This window comes from Anopheles bellator, chromosome 1 (assembly GCF_943735745.2).
Source record: "Anopheles bellator chromosome 1, idAnoBellAS_SP24_06.2, whole genome shotgun sequence".
Taxonomy (NCBI): Eukaryota; Metazoa; Arthropoda; class Insecta; order Diptera; family Culicidae; genus Anopheles; species Anopheles bellator.
This window is the reverse complement of record NC_071285.1, coordinates 3,398,300-3,416,016: the sequence shown is the minus strand read 5'-3', so window position 1 is coordinate 3,416,016 and position 17,717 is coordinate 3,398,300. Positions and strand designations below refer to the sequence as shown.

The window sequence follows — 17,717 nt, the reverse complement described above, 5'->3', positions numbered from 1 at the left end:
GATGTGCTGTTACCTCATTTGTGTTGTCTGAAGAGCGTGAAGCACTTCTCGACGCGCCGTGGTTCCATATTTGATCAATCCCTGAGACAAAACCCGGCAAGGACGCACCGGGTCTGGACGTTTGTGTTTCGGGGGTGCGTGTTGTGCGTTCTTGAAAAAAGCAAATAAGCACGCTATAAACTGTCGGTTCTCCAAGCATCCACCACCTCCAACCGCCTTCAATTCCGGAACGGTTAATGTGGTCACGATAGAGACTGCGCGAATCGCGAGGCCAAACTGTTTTAAGTAATATACGAGGTTTCGTTAAGTGATTTTGCCATAGCCTACTGGCGGAGCAACGGAATCACTTCTTGTCACGCCCGATGGCCAGATGAAGTCGATCAGAATTGTGAACGACACCGGAGAAAAACAAATCAATCTATATATATAAAAGAAAGTCGCCTAAAGGTTACACAATTCATAACTCAAGAACGACTGAACCGATCTGGCTGAAAATTGGTGTGGAGGTAGCTTAGAACCCAAGGAAGGCTTTAGGATACTTTTTATATTCCGACCGTGTCACAATAAATCTGCACAATGATTTTTCTTCGTACTGAAACGAGACAGACAGAGTGCGTAACAGCAAACAATTGTTGGCTTCTCTTTCTCGCTAAAGCAGCGTTCCCTCACCCCAAGCAAGCGCGGCAGACAAAGCGCGCAACAGTAAATAACTATTGGCCTCTCTTTCTCGCTAATGCAGCGTCTCCTCCTCCCAAGCAAAAATAAGCCCCCCCACCCCTCTCTCACGACCGCGTGTTTTCATTCCCTTCTCGAGAAAGGCCAGACAGAGAGCGTCACTACGAGCAAAGGTTGAGTCTCTCTCTTTCGTATGTTCTCGCGAGTCTCTTTCGTGCGATTACTTTGACGATTTGATAGTCTCTCTCGCACATTCTCGAACATTTGGAAATTTTTTATTGTTACTCAGCTGTCGTTTTTATAACTGTCAAAATGTATTGAAGTAACCCGCGAACACAGCGTAGTATCGTGATATACCGGACAGTGAATAACAAGTGCCTCATACATTTCCTTAACAATGCCGCGACCAAGACGGTCGAATCTTTCCCGACAAAGCCGTAATGCAAAAACTATGCGAAGTGTTGCGAATGAAATGACTGAAGAACAAAAAGAAATTGCTCGCGAAAGGACTCGGTTGGCAAACAGAAATCGGCGAGCGAAAAATAGAAACGCACAAGTAGATAATTTTCGACAAGATGCCGATTTGAATATTCGCTCAGTTTTTGTTGCAGAAGAAGAAGCTGATTTGTATCGGGCAGCGTTTCGATACAATTGCATCGCTAAGTACAGCGAGCATAAGAGCGTTCGCATTGGGCCAATGAACGTTCATTGTGATAAGTGTGATGCGTTGAAATTTTCCGGAGAAACGGCCGGATTGTGCTGCCTCAGCGGAAAAGTTAAATTGCCTTCACTGACTCCGCCACTCCGCCACTGACTCCGAAACTCCCGAATCACGTCATTTTCTGGAAAACATTCGAAATTACAATGGCTGTTTCCAAATGACGTCATTTGGGGCAAAGATTATCAATGAACGAGGATTTAATCCGACATTCAAGGTATTTAGTTTTTTTTTTTTTTAATAACACACAGTATAGTGGAAGAATAACTTATTATAGTTATTCCTACGTATTATGTTTCTTCTTCTTCTTATTGGGCAACAAACGCTGAGCGCTCTTAGCCTGAACCAGAGACAATGTTAATCTCTGATGCTTTCTGTAAGGGTTTGCTTTTACGGACGGGGTTGTTGGTCCCGCGCCAACTCCCTCTGGCACGCCGGTATCGGGAATCGAAACCATGGCCGGTTATGTGACAACTGGTTCAGGTGCTGATCTGAACAAAAAGGAAAGCTAATCATAATAAAAAATATTTACTACATAAAATCCAAAACCTGCTTACTAATTGCCTTTGGGGCGGAACAAAGTTCGCCGGGCCTGCTAGTAAATTTATAAAATAATACATTCGACAGCACTTTGCATTGTGTATCCTACCTACAAACTTCAAGCAGCAGCAGCGGGCACCAGCCAATAAAATGGCGTCCACCGTCTTGTATGCTTCCCAGTGGCTTCGGATCAACGAATTAATCCTTCACCTTTTTTTCAAAACACGACGGCTACAAACAAGCCGTCCAAGTTGAGTGGGACGCGAGCTGGTTGTTCCGAACTGCCACCACCATATTTGCAGTTGAGTAAAAATCAATTTGTTAAACTTACTCTGCGTGCGCCGCTGTATCTCAGCAACCTGCTTCAGAAGAAGAATGGAGATTGAACGCAAAAAGATTGCTTTGATTTTGTCACTCGTGCAATGCCAATGGCAACACTGCAAAAATTTGGAACAAAATTGGTCAAAGCTATTTGGAGTGTCGCTCCGTTAAGTAAGCTGGACGTCGGGTGTCAACCAAGCAACCGTGAGCAGCCGTAGAGCAACCGCATTCTACGTTTTTAGGTTAAAGCGCATAGCATCACTGTCATTCCGATGACGTGACTGGCCTCTGCGCTCGTTTAATCAGATGCACATTTGCCATCGATAATGTATTCGTCGCGGGGCGGGCGGTTCATAAAAGGAATCGTCCGACTCAGGGCCCCTTCACACTCTGGGTCCGCCGTGATTCAACCCGATTGATTCCACACGACGCCCGGAAAGGAATTCGCGTCTCTTCCACTAACTCATTTGTCTACGCAGGACGCTACTACCGACAACAAGCCTTCAGAAGATCACCTCACCACACCGGACCGGACCGGGTCCGGCGCGGACCTTTTCAAGCTCGCACTTTTAGCGCCAACTTCGCCCGACGTACGTCCAACAGTAATCAGCCATTCCGAGTCGCGGCGTGGCGCGGCGCAATGTAGGAAGCGCGCGGCCAGGCCTAATACAGTGCGCGCGCGGCCAGTACCGCACCACTCGCGTCCGCGAGAATGCGCACTTCAGCAAAGCGAGCTACTCCTCGACTCGGACCTGCTGTCGGCGCGCACATTTGTCGAAACCACGCGCGACAAATTGGGAGCAGATTATGCGCGACGACGCTACAGATTGACGGGCGCGCACTGATAAGCATGGAGAGCAAATGGGATCCACTCCCCGTAAAAGGATATTTATTTTAATTAATGTACCCTGCGGCCAAGAGGGCGGCGGCGCGGCGCCGAGAACACCAAGAGTGTTGAATGAAAAGTTCAATTCAATTTGCCATTTACCAATCGATAACTGGCAAGCAGCGAGACACGTTCTGCGCTATGAGAATACCTGTCTTGTTTCATCAATTTGAACTACTTTCAACATTCCTCGCCCGTGTTCCGCTCCACTTTTATGAACTTCCCCCCGAAAAATTCGGTGCACACCTCGTACGCACCTCTTCGCTTCGCAATTAGGACGACGATCTGATGGTAAATCTAAAATTGGACCCTTTTTGCCGGGAGCGGCAGTGCACCACTTTTCTACCGACCCCCGGCGGAGGAAGAAGTCCGTACAGAAATAACTCGCGCTCCTCTTGAGCAACTTGAGTCCGCCCTACCACTACCAGTCGAAGGTATATTTAACACATGGACGCGGCAGACGGAGATCGCGGACAACCCGTAGGCGGCGCGACCGGTGCGATCCCGTAAAACTCAACAAAAACATCAACCACTCTCAACCCCAATTCCGCGTTTATGAAATGATGGTCGGGAATGTCTTCGGCCCGTAAAATGGGTGGAAAACAAAGAATGATGTGAGGGACACCCGGACGGGTAAATGGGTTGCTGCGTAAGGTTAATGCGCACTCGCGCACTGCAATCCGCGCGCGCGGTGCGTAGATTTCGACGCCAAACCAGTCGCCGTAATTTACCTTCCTATTGGGGCGATCCGAACTAAACTTAAGCACCAGATGAATGATTCCAAAACACACACTCCAATATTGTGTGATCTCATACTGTGGTGCCAGAGTGGACACAAAGCCCGATACTAACCCGGTTACTCAAACTCTTTGCGCGCCTCACACTTGCATGTGTGCGCCCGCGCCCGCGCGCGCATGAGGTCACTTCCACTTACCTTGCGTGCCGGAGTGGTGTTTGGTTTTGTTTGAATTCACGCTTCGACTCACGGTCGACTCGACATAAAAGGCGACACGACAAACTAGTCGCAGGCGCCCGCCCGAGAGCGGTGGCCGCGTGCCCGGCGGTACACGGCGGATCCCATGATGCCAAACGAGATCAATTTCATCAAATTTGCGTGGGACGACTATGATTTGAATCGTTTTTTTTTCAACGAACCCGCTTGGTGTGAGTGAAGCACCACGATGGCCACGGAATGGACAGTGATGACGATCATTGTCGATTGGCGATCGTCAACGCACTTGAAGACAATCTAATCGTCCCTGACGCAAACAATGCCAATTCTTGGCCAACCGACAAAAATTGTATTTTATGTTTGCTCAAATCTCGCGGACCGCACGGCGGATGAATAAATGCTTCACACCAAGGTTCGGTTAGAAAACGCGGGCCACACAATGGCGCAGAATTAAAACAATTCACAGGCGGGGTCCGCACGGTGATGCACAATAGGCGCAACACACGAACCGCGCAGAACGCGAATGGCGGACAAAAGCTGCACGGTTAATGCACATTGTGTTTGCCACAGCCACAGAATCTCGTAGCCGCAGAGAGTGGACTTTGGTTCTACTGTTGGCCAGTTCGTGTACTAGCCTGTCTGTGTCCTGACGGTGTTTCACAGCAGCTAATTTATACGTTTGGCGGCGGCCAGGAGTTAATAAATAATAGATGACTTCAACCCGTACCTTTATGGTGGCCTCTTCGCCACGTTGACCAACGAAACTACGCACGCAATCGAACCATTTGCCGGTGTGAATACGTAATGCTGGGGGAGTACACTCTAAGGTACCGCCTCTTGCGCAACGGCAGATTTCGTACAATGGAGTCGGAATCTAGCACAGCCCTTGAGCCAATCGATTCTACTCTAAGCGAGAGTCATTAACGACGTCTGTTTAGGTTCCTGCCCAAAATCAGTGCCAATCGAAACTCCAATTCGATTGCGACATTGATAAAAACGCCATCAGATGCTAGGGCACTCAGGAGATAGTGGATAGATAGTAAAAGAAACAGTAGTGAGCGATAATAATGAATGACATTGGCAGTCGACGGTCGGACTACACATACAAAGGTCAAGCTGGTCAAGTGTGTATACATGCAGCAGGAATTCATGCGCGTTTCTGTTTTCTTTGCGGCCCCACCAATATCGTGTTCGGAAAAGTGCCTCACGAGAGGAAGATAAAGTACGGTCGCTCTAACTTGCCGAAAGTAAAACCCATCACTTCGCTTCGCCCTCTGGCTCCTCTCGGTACCCGTTGGTCACGTTTTACCATTTAGCTCACCTTTTATGGGTGTCTCTGTGTTGGTGCTATTGTAATAGTCTTCTCAACCCTTATTCCTTATTCTCTTCCAGCGGAGCTCACGGACGGCGGCTCCCGGCACGGCACGGATACGCAAATGTTGCTCGCGGTTTTGAATGGCCAATGATGGTGCTTTGGCTCACGACGCGGTTCGGTTGTTCGGCTTAAGACAAGTCGTTGCTGGCGAAAAGTAGACCTATTTCATAACATCTCCACTCACACTCTCCGAATGCGACGATTCACGTGGCCACTTGAAGGAATCGGAGCAGGTTCCCTTTCCGATGCGGTGGATTGTTTCACGCACCCACAAGTTCACGCACGTCACTGGTCTCGGGGATGATTTTGACACTGAAAAATGGAAATAAACCGTGGAACACTTGAGTAACGCACGACGCGCTTCCTTCGAGCAAAACAAACACCATGCGGAACCCCCGAGCGGACGGACGTAACCTGCTGATTTGCACTACCACATTTTACTGCCCAGCCTGCTTGGAACGCACAACTTGATCGTGCACTGAATAGGCGAGCCAAAACAACGAAATAAACTACGCGATGCGACGCGACGGGATCCCAGTAATCGGACAGAGTACGCACACAGAAACACACCAGTTCACAGTCGCACCGATTGTGGGATAAATAAGGCAGGATCCCGTAGGTGAGATTTCTCGTCTCCGACTGAAAACTATTCTTCACTCTCACTCTCGCTAGTGGCCCCCGTTTTTCTACAAACACTTTTCATTCATGAGCAATTTTCCATCCCATCGAACCCGGTGACGCGAGTCGGCGGCGGCGGCGGCGGCGGCGGCTGCTCGAGATGTTAGATTCCGGATTTGGCTTTTCCATCACTCAGTGCCCCGCAGCAGCAGCCTGCTACCCCTAGAGTGTGGCTACGGCATGCAAATGTGACGCGAACTCGTCGGTGAAGAGACCAGTCCCAGAGACCAATTCCTGACACCAATCTCCTCCACCACGACACATGAAACACACAAAACCGGTACCACTTTCGCTCGGCGCTCGCTTCGGGATTTTACTGCCCCCGCAACAATGATCTGGCGATTTCGTTTCCCCCAACGCACTGCCGCAACACAGAATATTGTTTTCGCACTCGTCCTGTGACTTTGGAAATTGGCATCCAAGCGAACTATCCGTCATAGTCGACGTGGTAGAAATGCCCTATCAACACTATCCACGGAACCTACTCTGATGGCCGACGACGAAAAGGTGCTTTCTTTTTTCCGTGTTCTATAATCGGCCGCAGGCAGATTGCGTTTCTCTCGGCGGCAGACGGGCTTTCTTCGGCGCACGCACACTTCGACGATATGGCCACCATCGTCGTTTAGCCAAGTGGGCTAGCTAAATCCCGAAAGGGAACCTGCCTTCCGCCAGAAGGGGTCACGTTGGCATTCGGCATTCGTACCTACGAACAAACATCCCGGAAGCGAAAAGATTGATCTATCAAACAAAATGCACTCACAAACTTCACCACGACGGTAATTTTCATTCCGAAACGCGAATCAGTCCGAATTTAATAGAACACACATTTTACCGTGTGTTGCCACATTCAAATTACACTTTTAGCGTTTTGGCGTTCCCGGGCTCTGTTTTTCTCGTTCAGGTTCCCAAACCTCTCTCTCTCTCTCGTTTCTCTGCGCTGACAAAGTGACAAAGTGCGGTTTATAACCACACCGGATCAAGAGTTTGAGTTCGAAACGGACTTCAACAACGTAAATTTCCTCGGAGGATTCGATTGAAAAAGTCAAGATTCGACCCTTCAATTCACTATGAGCGACAAAAGGATAAGTATAAAGGATAAGGATAAGGATAAAGGAAAGTATAAATAACTTGGGATTGTGTTTTGAAACCAAAGGTTTTGGGCATTCCTGCAGTTTATTGAAGATCATTGTGACATTTCGGGCTAAAGCCGAAACGTCAAAAACCGACATCCGCGAAAAGCTTTTGTTGGAAAAATACCAAATATCTTTCCGTAACTTTGGGTTTTCGGTGAAATGGATGCCGTGTGTTTGTTGGTTGAGCATTTTTAACAACCCACGCGCGGGAGCTCGAAAAAGGCCAAGTGTGAAATGTCCAATCACTATGAAATTCCTTCGTGGTAGGCATCGGAACACTGCATCCAAAACACAGACTGGCCGATAACGATAGCGCAACACTACTTTTCAGGGCCGGCAAGCCTCCCACTGGTCTTCATCTGGATGTGATGAAGGAGGACAAGTTGATTCAGAAGCTGATGATCGATGAAAAACGGTGCTATCTATTCGGGCGCAATCCTCAGATGAACGATTTCTGCATTGATCACGCTTCATGCTCCCGTGTACATGCTGCATTCGTCTACCACAAACATCTTCACATTGCTTATTTAGTAGATTTGGGCAGCAGTAAGTGGACGTCCGCATCCTCGTTTGCCAAATCGGCGCTTTTCAATCGTTTTTTTGCCTTTGTTTGCAGCACACGGAACGTTCATTGGATCAGTTCGGCTGGAGGGCCACAAACCTACGCAGTTGCAGATTAACAGTCAGTTTAGTTTCGGTGCTTCCACACGCCATTACATTCTCCGCGAAAGACCCACTGTGGGGTCGCGAACAAACATCATGGAAGATATTCCCATGATGGACACCAGTGACGGTACATTTCTGGGACTACCGGAAAGCCAAACCGAGCTGGATGTAGGTGGCCACGAAGTCGAACACATCGATTTCACGGATAGTGATAGTTGATTGCGTTTCTTGCAGAATCTCACCGAGTACAACACGGCGCACAACAGACGCATATCCATGTTGGGAATTTCTGATGACAGTGGCACAAGCGGAGGTGCTGGTGGCCCCGGTAGTGCGGGCGTGGTCAGCGGTGGTTCTTATAAGAAGAACAAAAAACGTAAGCGGAAAGGAGTGGCCTTCAACGAGGATGAAATTATTATCAATCCCGAAGACATCGACCCATCGATTGGACGCTTCCGCAATCTAATCCAGTCAACCGTGGTACCGGTGTCGGCGAAACGAGCGAAAATGGAGGGACAAAACAGTATGGGCATTATTACTTCTCCCCCCTGCAGTATCAAGCCGGCGGGCTTCCCCCTCCATCCGCATCATCCCATTCAGCCGGGGCAGAGCCATCAGTCGCAGAGTCTCTACCACGGCATCGATCCGTCCGATGGAGCATCGTCGTCCGTTGCCGGCCACGATGGGCGAAGCTTCGACATGGACACACTGGTGAGTGGTATGACCACGAAGCTGGGCATACTGCTTCCCAATCCGGCGCCAGATGTGAACCCGACCCCGGCAGCACCCCGTGAAACTGCCGCCGTCGTCAACGTTTTCGCTACAGCCGGACACTCCTCTGCGCCTGGCGGTGGTTTGAATAGCAACGGTAAGTTAGTCACTGCAAACAGATTCATTTCCGCTCTTAACCGCCCCGTTTGTCCACTTTTTCTGCAGTCAATCTGGGCGACAAACCGAACGAGACGTCTGAGGAACCGAAGAAGAAGAAGTACGCCAAGGAACAGTGGCCTGGACGAAAGCCGCTTGGATTGGGAAGTTTTTAAGGAACTTTTACGAACATCATACTTACGTGTACACGGATTAGCCGTCGCTGTATGCGTTTCTTCTCGCTAACTCTACCTTAACCCCTTACAATGTACAGAAGCATAGGAAGATGGCTTTTGAATAAAAGCGTTTAAACACAATTGCCGGTTGCTCGTTGCTCGGTTGCACGCATTGCTCGAATCGGTCCTCTGTGGGGTAAAATTCGTTTGCCTTTCTCAAGAGATTGCCCTACGGACAATATTAAACGCTGTAGCAAATGCGTCCTTATATTTTTAAATACCACACTAGATACAAAGGTCAATTTATTTTCCTTCTGTTTGCCATTACACATGTCCCCGCTATGTTCTGCACAGTTACCGCTACGATTCCTCCACTTACTATTCTGCTACATTCACTTAGACGATTACAACGGCGTTTTATTTGATCAACGCTCTCTTGCACATAAGTTATACTTTATTGACAATTTCTTTATCTACCGGCAAAACGAATAAACGCAATATCCGATTTAGTATATTGTTTTTCCTCTTTTTCTGCGTTTGCACAGAAGCCTTTCTCATACCTTCAGCACAGTTCCTAAGGATTACGATTCCTATCAGTAACAATGTAATAGCTAAAAACCGTTCAAATGTACCGAGACTGCGCCAACGTACGGCCTCTCTTGTTAGTGCCCTTAGCGATTTTTTTTATTATATTCCCTTAGTTATAAATTTTTAATAGTGACCTGTTTCTTGCTTCCATCTGATTCGGCCTCGCTAAGCCCCGAGTCTTCCGTAACGGAGGAACGGAAAGTATTCGCCGCCGAAAAATAACCTTTTCTTAGCATGATGATATCGGAACACCGTCGAATACGAATCGACCGAGTGGAACTTTGAGGGTTTGTGTGAGTGTAGATTGTGTTCTAAATATTTTCATCTTTCTCTGTTGGTAATTTTGTCTTATTAAGTGAATAATTGTCCTACATTGTGTGTCATACGTTCTACGTACGGAATAGATTATCCATCGGTTGGCCGGAGTGAAAAGGATAAGTAAGTCGGACACGAAATCCAAATCGCAGGACCGGGGAGTCAGATTGGGAACTGGTTTTTCTATTGCCACACGTCGCGCATGCTCATCGTGCCGAATTGATTGCTTAGCTTGTCACTGGTGGCAGGTTGTGACTGTTGCTGCGGGACGGATTTAGGAAAAGTAGCAAAAGCCGGGACTCCACCGACCACCGGTGGTTGCTGCATTCCGATGGGAACTGCTCCCATGTTCGGGAAATGGCCCATCACCGATTGCTGCTGGTGCTGCGAATTAACGGGATGTTGTTGGTGGATAAGATTATTCGTCCCGTACGGTGGCATTGCACCGAATGGCGGAATCATCCCGTGTGCGTGCACCGCCTGCGGTTGTGGAGGGAACATGGACGGCGGAACCATACCAGCGGCCGCTCCCGCTCCATTTGCCATGTTGTTGTATATCATCTGCCCGTGCGGTACTCCGCCACCCATCATGTACTGGCCACCAGGTGCACCGTTCATACCACCAACTGCGGCAACCGGAAACGTCTGAAATGCCCCAAACGCACTCGTCGGTCCATTGTTGAATCCGACCGCTGCGGCACTTGCTGCCGGGGGGAATGTGCTGCCGACGGTCTGCTGAAAGCCACCGAAACCTGCGACGCTACTAAAACCTCCTCCACTCGCTCCCGCCGAAGCCGGGGCCGACCCATACAGGGCCATGATTTTATCCTTCGTCAGCTTTCCACCTGTGTCCGCTCCGATACCCGTCCCGCTTGATTGATTAAAAAAATCGGCTTCCGCTTTGGCCAAATCGTCCGTGGCTGCGTTTGTTCGTTCCAATAAATCCAACCCGTTATTGTTCGCCGACACAGCAGCGACACCGTTGGCCGACTTGCTCGTTGCGGTAATACTGTTCGTACTTCCTTCACCCAACGACAGCCCCAGTAGATCTGCTCCGGCACTGGAGTTGACCGCGGCCACCGTTCCGGCTGCGTCACTACTGTTGGCCGCGCTGGACGATTGCGTCGCACCACCTTCGGACGAAGATGAATTCCGGCTGGACGATTTCAGGCTGCTGGCTGGTGCTTTCAACTTTGGCACAGACGATGATCCGCCCGAGGTCCCTCCGGAAGATGCGTTGCTGGATGCCGTACTCTTTTTCTCGGTGCCTGGTCCCAGTGGTGAGGACAGTGAAAGGCCACCGCCAGATCCAGTTCCAGTTGCGGTCGAGGAAGTCTTTTTCTTGCGCTTCTGTCGCTCAATTTCTTCGTCAATCTCACGATCCCAATCCACCTTCGGTGGCGGTGGAGGAACCCATTCGCGGGCCAAATACTTTTTGTGTTCGTACTTTGCACGGATGAAGCTCTCCAAGGCAGAATCAGTTTGGGGGCGCCTGAAACCATCCGGAACCATCGCTTCGTATACGGCACGGGCCCGGGAGTTGCCCATCTGTTCCAGTGAGACCACCTGCTCCGGTGTCCAGCTGTCCAGATTGACCGACTTCACCCGGCTTATATGTACGCCCAGATTCCGATGAATGCCGGCGCATCGGATGCAAAGGAAAACTCCCAAATTCCAGGAAGCCCACCGTGGCCCTTTCGCGTCACAGTCGACACAGTACTTGTTGTCGTCATCCCGGAGCATCTTGGTAAGAAGTATTTGACATTTTTCTTGTATCTGCTTCTGTCTTTCCGATTCATTCTTTCTGCTCATCTCGCCCTGTTTGCGGTCGCGTTCTCTGCGCTTCTTATCCGTGGTTACAGCTTTATCGTCGCCCCTTATCTGCGTGCAGGCAACGAAAGGATTAACCGTGGTCCATCCGTCCGCGCGGCGATGCAAAAGAAAGAAAAAACATTATTTCAAAACATAGCACAGTTTATTTAAGAGTATTTGTTACACAATCGGCAACAAAAGCATTGTGCTTATGCCGTAGTCAGGCTCTGCATTACTGTGTACCAAGGCTCAAACTAACGGGGTTCCACCAGGCACAACGATAGGCGAAAGTGCTGAACGATAGTGATAAAAGCCAATTAATATTCCGTTGCTCGTATGTCTTCGTTCGTCGCCTTATCGCTACCAAGTGAACGCTTTTCGAATTTCAGTAGGCGACGAAATCCATGAGTAATGATGAGTGAACTTTCACGAGTGATAGAAAACCCTTGCTTTGGAATACAGTCTTTTGTTTTTTGGCCTTTGCGCTTCTTTCATGCTTGGCAAAAATTTTCTCCATAACGCGCACTGCTCATTGTGCGGCAGACAATGGCGTACATTCTGAAAGAGGGGAAAGACTGTGTCCTCTTTCAGCATCAACCATGGCCATGAAGTAATTTTAGCACTGCAACGCGAGATAACATCTGCAGGCAGTTCCCGATCACTCAGGGCTAATCCTTTCGTCAAGGACAGCTGAACCAGAAGTACTTCTCTTTAAAGGCTTCTTTAACATTTTTCTCATAGTTTCACAATCGACTCGCGGTTTCCTTTCCAGTGCGGAGAAAGTAAGTGGGATAGAGCACTGGTGGACAACAAAAACAATCACAGCCACTCCAGTTAGTGTGATAACTCACAGAACTAGATTTATTTCTTTTCGCGTTGGGTTAGGCACTAGCTATTTGTGCCACGGTGCATTGTGTTCCAAAGAAAGACGTGTTCCGCAAAGAACAATGGTTTCAAAACAGAACTTCAGTCATGAAAAAGCAGATTGAGTAAGAAACTCTAGAATAGGGGCGGACAGAGAGAAACCCTTTCTGCAGAGCAGCGGTTTTGTTTTCATCGTACCTTTGTGTGGATATTTATCAAAGATGTATATGTTCTTCAGCAATCTATTAAACACTTTTCGCAGATGAATCACGAAATCACGGATATCACTTTCTTGTAGTAACTTTCGCGTTTCAACCCCGCACACTTCTTCTTCTTCTTCTTGTGCTTCTGGACACGTTCACTTAACGTCAAACATTCTGATCTGTCATTCTCACAGTCGCTATTGTCGACTTCGACATTCCATCGTTTATTCCGTCGATGGTTTTTGCTTTTTCGCATTTCGAACATCTTTCGAAAGTTCTGATTTTCAGTTACTTGTGGAATATCTCTAAACATGGCTCTGTTTTCTTTCAGTCGTCCAACATTTTCCATTGAATCGATGTGTGTAAAGTTTGAAGTTGCACCATCGAATGAACCAAAGCTGTGTTTACCTTGGCCAGACCACTCACGGTATGAAAACAAACCACTCAGCCACGCCATGTGTATGAAAGAAAAGACTCGCCTCGTATATCTTGCCTTTTCCCCCCGTTTTCTAACCTCGAAACAATTCCCAGCTTAGCTGTCACATCTGAATTCCCGGCCTCGTGTGTGTGATTGGAACCAAACGCGTGCACGCAGAACAATTGAATTTTGTTGAAAGAAATCGTTAAACAAGGCCATCTTTACCATGGAAGTGGGTAAGTCACGTGCAGTTCTTACAGGACAAGCTTTGGGTTGCAATTGCCGTTGGTTTCGTTATTGTACGGGTCGATTTACCAACCGACTGTGTTTGCAGATATGCCTTCCCCAATTAAGAAGGAGAAAAAGAAGAAGAAGATCAAGCAGGAACCCGACGCGGAAGAGATTGAAAACTTGGGAGAGCTGCAGAAGTCCGGCGACTTTCAGTTAAAACCCTCGGAGGCGATTTCCCGTCTGGATACGTCCAAGTGGCCCCTTTTGTTGAAAAACTTTGACCGCCTGAACGTGCGCACCAACCACTACACCCCGCTGCCGTTTGGATCTTCGCCGCTGAATCGTAAAATAAAGGACTACGTCAGTGCCGGTTTTATCAACTTGGACAAACCGTCCAATCCGAGCTCGCACGAGGTTGTGGCGTGGATTAAGAAGATTCTGAAGGTCGACAAAACGGGCCATTCGGGAACGCTCGACCCGAAGACTAGTGGTTGTCTGATCGTTTGCATCGACCGCACGACTCGCTTGGCTAAAAGCCAGCAAAGTGCCGGCAAGGAGTACGTGGCCATTTTTAAGCTTCATTCGGCCGTAGAGAAGGTCGCCAAAGTAACGCAGGGGTTAGAGAAACTGCGCGGTGCACTATTTCAACGGCCCCCGTTAATATCCGCGGTAAAGCGTCAGCTACGCGTGCGAACCGTGTACGAGTCGAAGCTGCTGGACTACGATGACCAGCGCAACATGGGTGTGTTTTGGGTCAGTTGTGAAGCTGGTTCGTACATTCGAACGATGTGCGTCCATCTGGGACTGGTTCTTGGCGTCGGTGGTCAGATGCTGGAACTGCGGCGCTCCCGTTCCGGCATTCAGTCCGAAAAGGACGGCATGGTAACGATGCACGACGTGATCGACGCGCAGTACTTGTACGAAAACCACAAAGACGAGTCGATGCTGCGTCGGGTGATAAAACCCCTGGAAGGACTGCTTGTGGGCCACAAACGCATCATCATGAAAGACAGTTCGGTGAATGCGGTTTGCTATGGAGCAAAGATCTTACTGCCGGGCGTACTACGCTACGAGGATGGAATAGAGCTTGATCAAGAGATTGTGATCGTTACCTCGAAGGGCGAAGCCGTGGCACTGGCCATCGCCCTCATGACCACGGCCACAATGGCCAGCTGCGATCATGGCGTCGTAGCGAAGATTAAACGCGTAATTATGGAACGCGATACCTATCCCCGTAAGTGGGGTTTGGGACCGAAAGCATCGATGAAGAAGCAACTCATCGCTGCCGGAAAGCTGGACAAATACGGCAAGCCGAACGAGAACACTCCCAAGGAGTGGCTCACCGGCTACACTGACTTCAATCGAACAGCCAACGGTAACAGCGTCACGGCCGACGACCTGTCCGGTGGGAAGCGGAAACTAAGTGTCGGTGATACATCCGCTGATAACGCGGCGCTCTCCGAAGCTGCCGATGACGGCAGCGAGCAAAAGAAAAAGAAAAAGAAGAAGCAAAAGAAAGACGCCGAAGAGGCCGGTGACGCAGTGGACCAAACGTTTTCCGGGGAAGCCGATGGCGAAGAGGAGTCGAAAAAAGAAAAAAAGAAAAAGAAGAAGGACAAAAAGGATCGTCCAGAAGGGGACGAGTAGTGGTACTAAAGAAACCATTTATTTTTTGCTACGACGAAAAGCGGTAACCAATGAAGTTGCAGCAATTGATCCAATGCCGCTATTTGCAGGATGGCCTGCACCGTATTTTTAGTTAACTGCTGATGTACAATGTTTGTACAACTGTTCTTTTTTACTCATACAACCTTTAGTCACAGGGAATTTTATCATTTCTTTGGGATTTTTTTGGAGATACTGAAGTATTGAACGTGAACAGTGAACGACTGGAATCTATTACTTCAAAACTGGCAGAGTGTAGAGCCGGTCTCGCGTGTTCCATATTTTATTTGCGAGGAAAGCGAGACCACGCATTTAAAAAGAGCATTTTCCTGGACTTGTTTGTTTGAACTATACTGAAAAGAAGTGTCTAAAAGTATACCGTTAAGGAATAAAATTTGAAATGTAAATTAATATCTGTGATTATTTTATTGCTTCAAATGCTGTTAACCTGCAAACGTTTCATTCCAGAAGACCGGTACAACATTTGGTAGAAACTTATCAGGCTCTCACACAGGCCACTTAGTTCATTATTTGTAGAGCTACGATTTACAACACGATAACACGGGAGCCGAAGGGTCCAGAGCCCAGCCTAAGGGTTGCTTGAAAAGGAACGTGTCGGGGGTCTGGACACACTAGTTCTTCAATAAAGAACATTACTATTAAAAAATAACACGGGAGCCGTAATGGCGAAGGATGAATAAAATAAAGTTCAACGATCCTCCTCCAACTTTCCCTGATGTTAAATTTTCAACATCTTGCTCAGAACAGCAATAAGAAATAACTCCGTTTCATGTGTAACCTTAAGAGAAGTTTTATTTTCTTGCTTCACTCAACAATGAAATAAATTGTGAACTGCAACATCCGTTGGACACCATTTCGTTCGAATGATTGAATTGACAGCATCGATGCTACTCACAGCACCAGTGAGTTAGCGCGTTTTGCTGTCAGTCAAGCTGTCAAAAATCGACAATGGACAATCGGATAAAACTAGTTTGTTTGGTAAACATTCGCAGCGCGAAAAAATTTACTTTCGTCATGAGCACTTCTAACCCTTCTAAAGATCCATTTTCAGCCGAGTAAGTTAACGGTAAACAAGAATCAATATGTATAACAGCACATTTCTTTCCAGAACCACGCCTATATGTCGAATGTGCCTATCGACGGATGGCGCTTTGGAGCCCATAACTTCCGATGAACGAGGCGCATATCTTTTGCAACAAATATTCGCCAGTACGCAGGTTGAGGTAATATGCCTTCTTAAATAGAAGTTACTCTTGCTTTCTTAGCAATGATTATAACATGCTATCTATCTTTTTACAGATGAAACTATTGCCCGAATTTCCATCGTATTTGTGTTCGGCCTGCGAATCACTTTTGGATTCTTTGGATAAATTTCGCTGCCTATGCGTCCTGAAGAATGAAAAAGTCGAACGATTTCGCGAAGTATTGGACACAACCCATTTGACCGTTGCCGAGCAAACTGCGAAACATCCGAACATATACCAAACTGATGGCGTTGAATCGGTGTGGATCAAAAGTGAGGTGTTCGCAGAAGATTCTGAAGAGGATTATCAGTCGAGTGAAACGCTTTCTAATATAGAAGATACAAGCAACATATGCGATTATTATAATCGTGACGATTTGTTTGAGGCGGAGGAAGTATCACTGGACACCCTTTTGAAACGAGAATCAATGGACGAGCAACAAGTACAATCATCGGAAACGGAACATAAGCATAACATTCTCCAAATGGATCCTTTCAACTTCAACTGTAAAATTCAAGGGGAAGCTTGTATGGCTGGGAAGGCCATTACGTATCATAACGACTCTGTATCAATTAAGGATCAAAACCACACGTCCATCGGGGTGTCCAATTCTTGTATCACGCATGGCGCCGAAGGCTCTACATTGAGTCAAATGAATGCTAGTGCTGAGGAGGATTCCGAATATGCTTGTCGTCCATCTGTCTCGACGGTTGACGAGCAGCAACTGCTGCCGTCGAATGAACACCGAAGTCCCCAACAAGATATCACCGTAGCAGAGTCTCCAGAGTCGCCAGAGCATGACTCAAAAATTAAAACTGATGCTCACAGAACCAAGCAAAACCACCATCAGTGTCCGCACTGTCCGCGAACGTTCGCGTTTGCAGGTTTTCTAAAGAATCACATTCACTGGCACTCCGGTGAGGAGCCATTCCAGTGTGAGGTCTGTGGCGCAACGTTTCACTCGAAAAGAATGTTGAAGAGCCACGCTGAAATTCATAACAAGGACCAAGAACATAAATGTCCTTGTTGTCCACAAAAGTTCCCAGAGCATACTCAACTAGAGAATCACATTAAGACACACACCGGTGAGAAGCCCTTCGAGTGTAATGTCTGTGGCAAAGCGTTCCATGACAAAAGCATTCTGGTACAGCACACTAGAATTCACAAGAAAGAATCAACAACATCAGAATCAGTGTCTACAAAAGTCCATCAATGTCCTCAGTGTCCTAAAAAGTTCCCGACGTCATTTGTACTAAAGATTCACATAAGGACGCACACCGGCGAAAAGCCATTCCAGTGTAACGACTGTGGCAAAGCTTTTTATGCGAAAGAAAAACTCATTCGACATACGAAAATTCACAACAAGGAT

The 17,717-nt window shown here is 47.9% G+C and overlaps 4 protein-coding genes across 4 annotated transcripts in view; 3 read left to right on the top strand and 1 right to left on the bottom strand.

Annotated features, from left to right (window-relative positions):
- The first annotated feature begins 7,380 nt into the window (after positions 1-7,380).
- On the top strand, positions 7,381-9,493 carry LOC131206554 (nuclear inhibitor of protein phosphatase 1). Its single transcript, XM_058199144.1, has 5 exons — positions 7,381-7,541; positions 7,610-7,824; positions 7,895-8,112; positions 8,179-8,812; positions 8,881-9,493. Exons 1-5 carry the CDS (start codon positions 7,513-7,515, stop codon positions 8,985-8,987), a joined length of 1,203 nt encoding a protein of 400 aa, XP_058055127.1. The 5' UTR covers positions 7,381-7,512; the 3' UTR covers positions 8,988-9,493.
- Positions 9,290-12,875, bottom strand: LOC131206553 (stromal membrane-associated protein 1). Its single transcript, XM_058199142.1, has 2 exons — positions 12,765-12,875; positions 9,290-11,771 (listed from the first exon to the last, which is right to left on the bottom strand). The coding sequence occupies exon 2, from the start codon at positions 11,700-11,702 to the stop codon at positions 10,074-10,076; it is 1,629 nt and encodes a 542-aa protein (XP_058055125.1). The 5' UTR covers positions 11,703-11,771; positions 12,765-12,875; the 3' UTR covers positions 9,290-10,073.
- Positions 12,876-13,313: 438 nt separating this feature from the next.
- On the top strand, positions 13,314-15,575 carry LOC131205463 (H/ACA ribonucleoprotein complex subunit 4). Its single transcript, XM_058197571.1, has 2 exons — positions 13,314-13,423; positions 13,522-15,575. Exons 1-2 carry the CDS (start codon positions 13,414-13,416, stop codon positions 15,063-15,065), a joined length of 1,554 nt encoding a protein of 517 aa, XP_058053554.1. The 5' UTR covers positions 13,314-13,413; the 3' UTR covers positions 15,066-15,575.
- A 536-nt stretch (positions 15,576-16,111) lies between these two features.
- The window catches only part of LOC131206660 (zinc finger protein 286A-like), a 3,644-nt gene continuing 2,038 nt past the window's right edge, over positions 16,112-17,717 (top strand). The window contains exons 1-3 of the mRNA XM_058199319.1: positions 16,112-16,159; positions 16,213-16,327; positions 16,404-17,658. Coding sequence (XP_058055302.1) covers positions 16,119-16,159; positions 16,213-16,327; positions 16,404-17,658 — 1,411 coding nt within the window. The 5' untranslated portion in view covers positions 16,112-16,118. The remainder of the gene's footprint in view (positions 16,160-16,212; positions 16,328-16,403; positions 17,659-17,717) is intronic.

Bases quoted from the DNA above. Each gene is read 5' to 3' on its own strand.
- LOC131206554 (XM_058199144.1), top strand. From the start codon at position 7,513: ATGTCCAATCACTATGAAATTCCTTCGTG. The intron at 7,825-7,894 runs GTAAGTGGACGT...CTTTGTTTGCAG, and splicing joins TTTAGTAGATTTGGGCAGCA to CACACGGAACGTTCATTGGA. The intron at 8,813-8,880 runs GTAAGTTAGTCA...CTTTTTCTGCAG, and splicing joins CGGTGGTTTGAATAGCAACG to TCAATCTGGGCGACAAACCG.
- LOC131206553 (XM_058199142.1), bottom strand. From the start codon at position 11,702: ATGAGCAGAAAGAATGAATCGGAAAGACAGAAGCAGATACAAGAAAAA.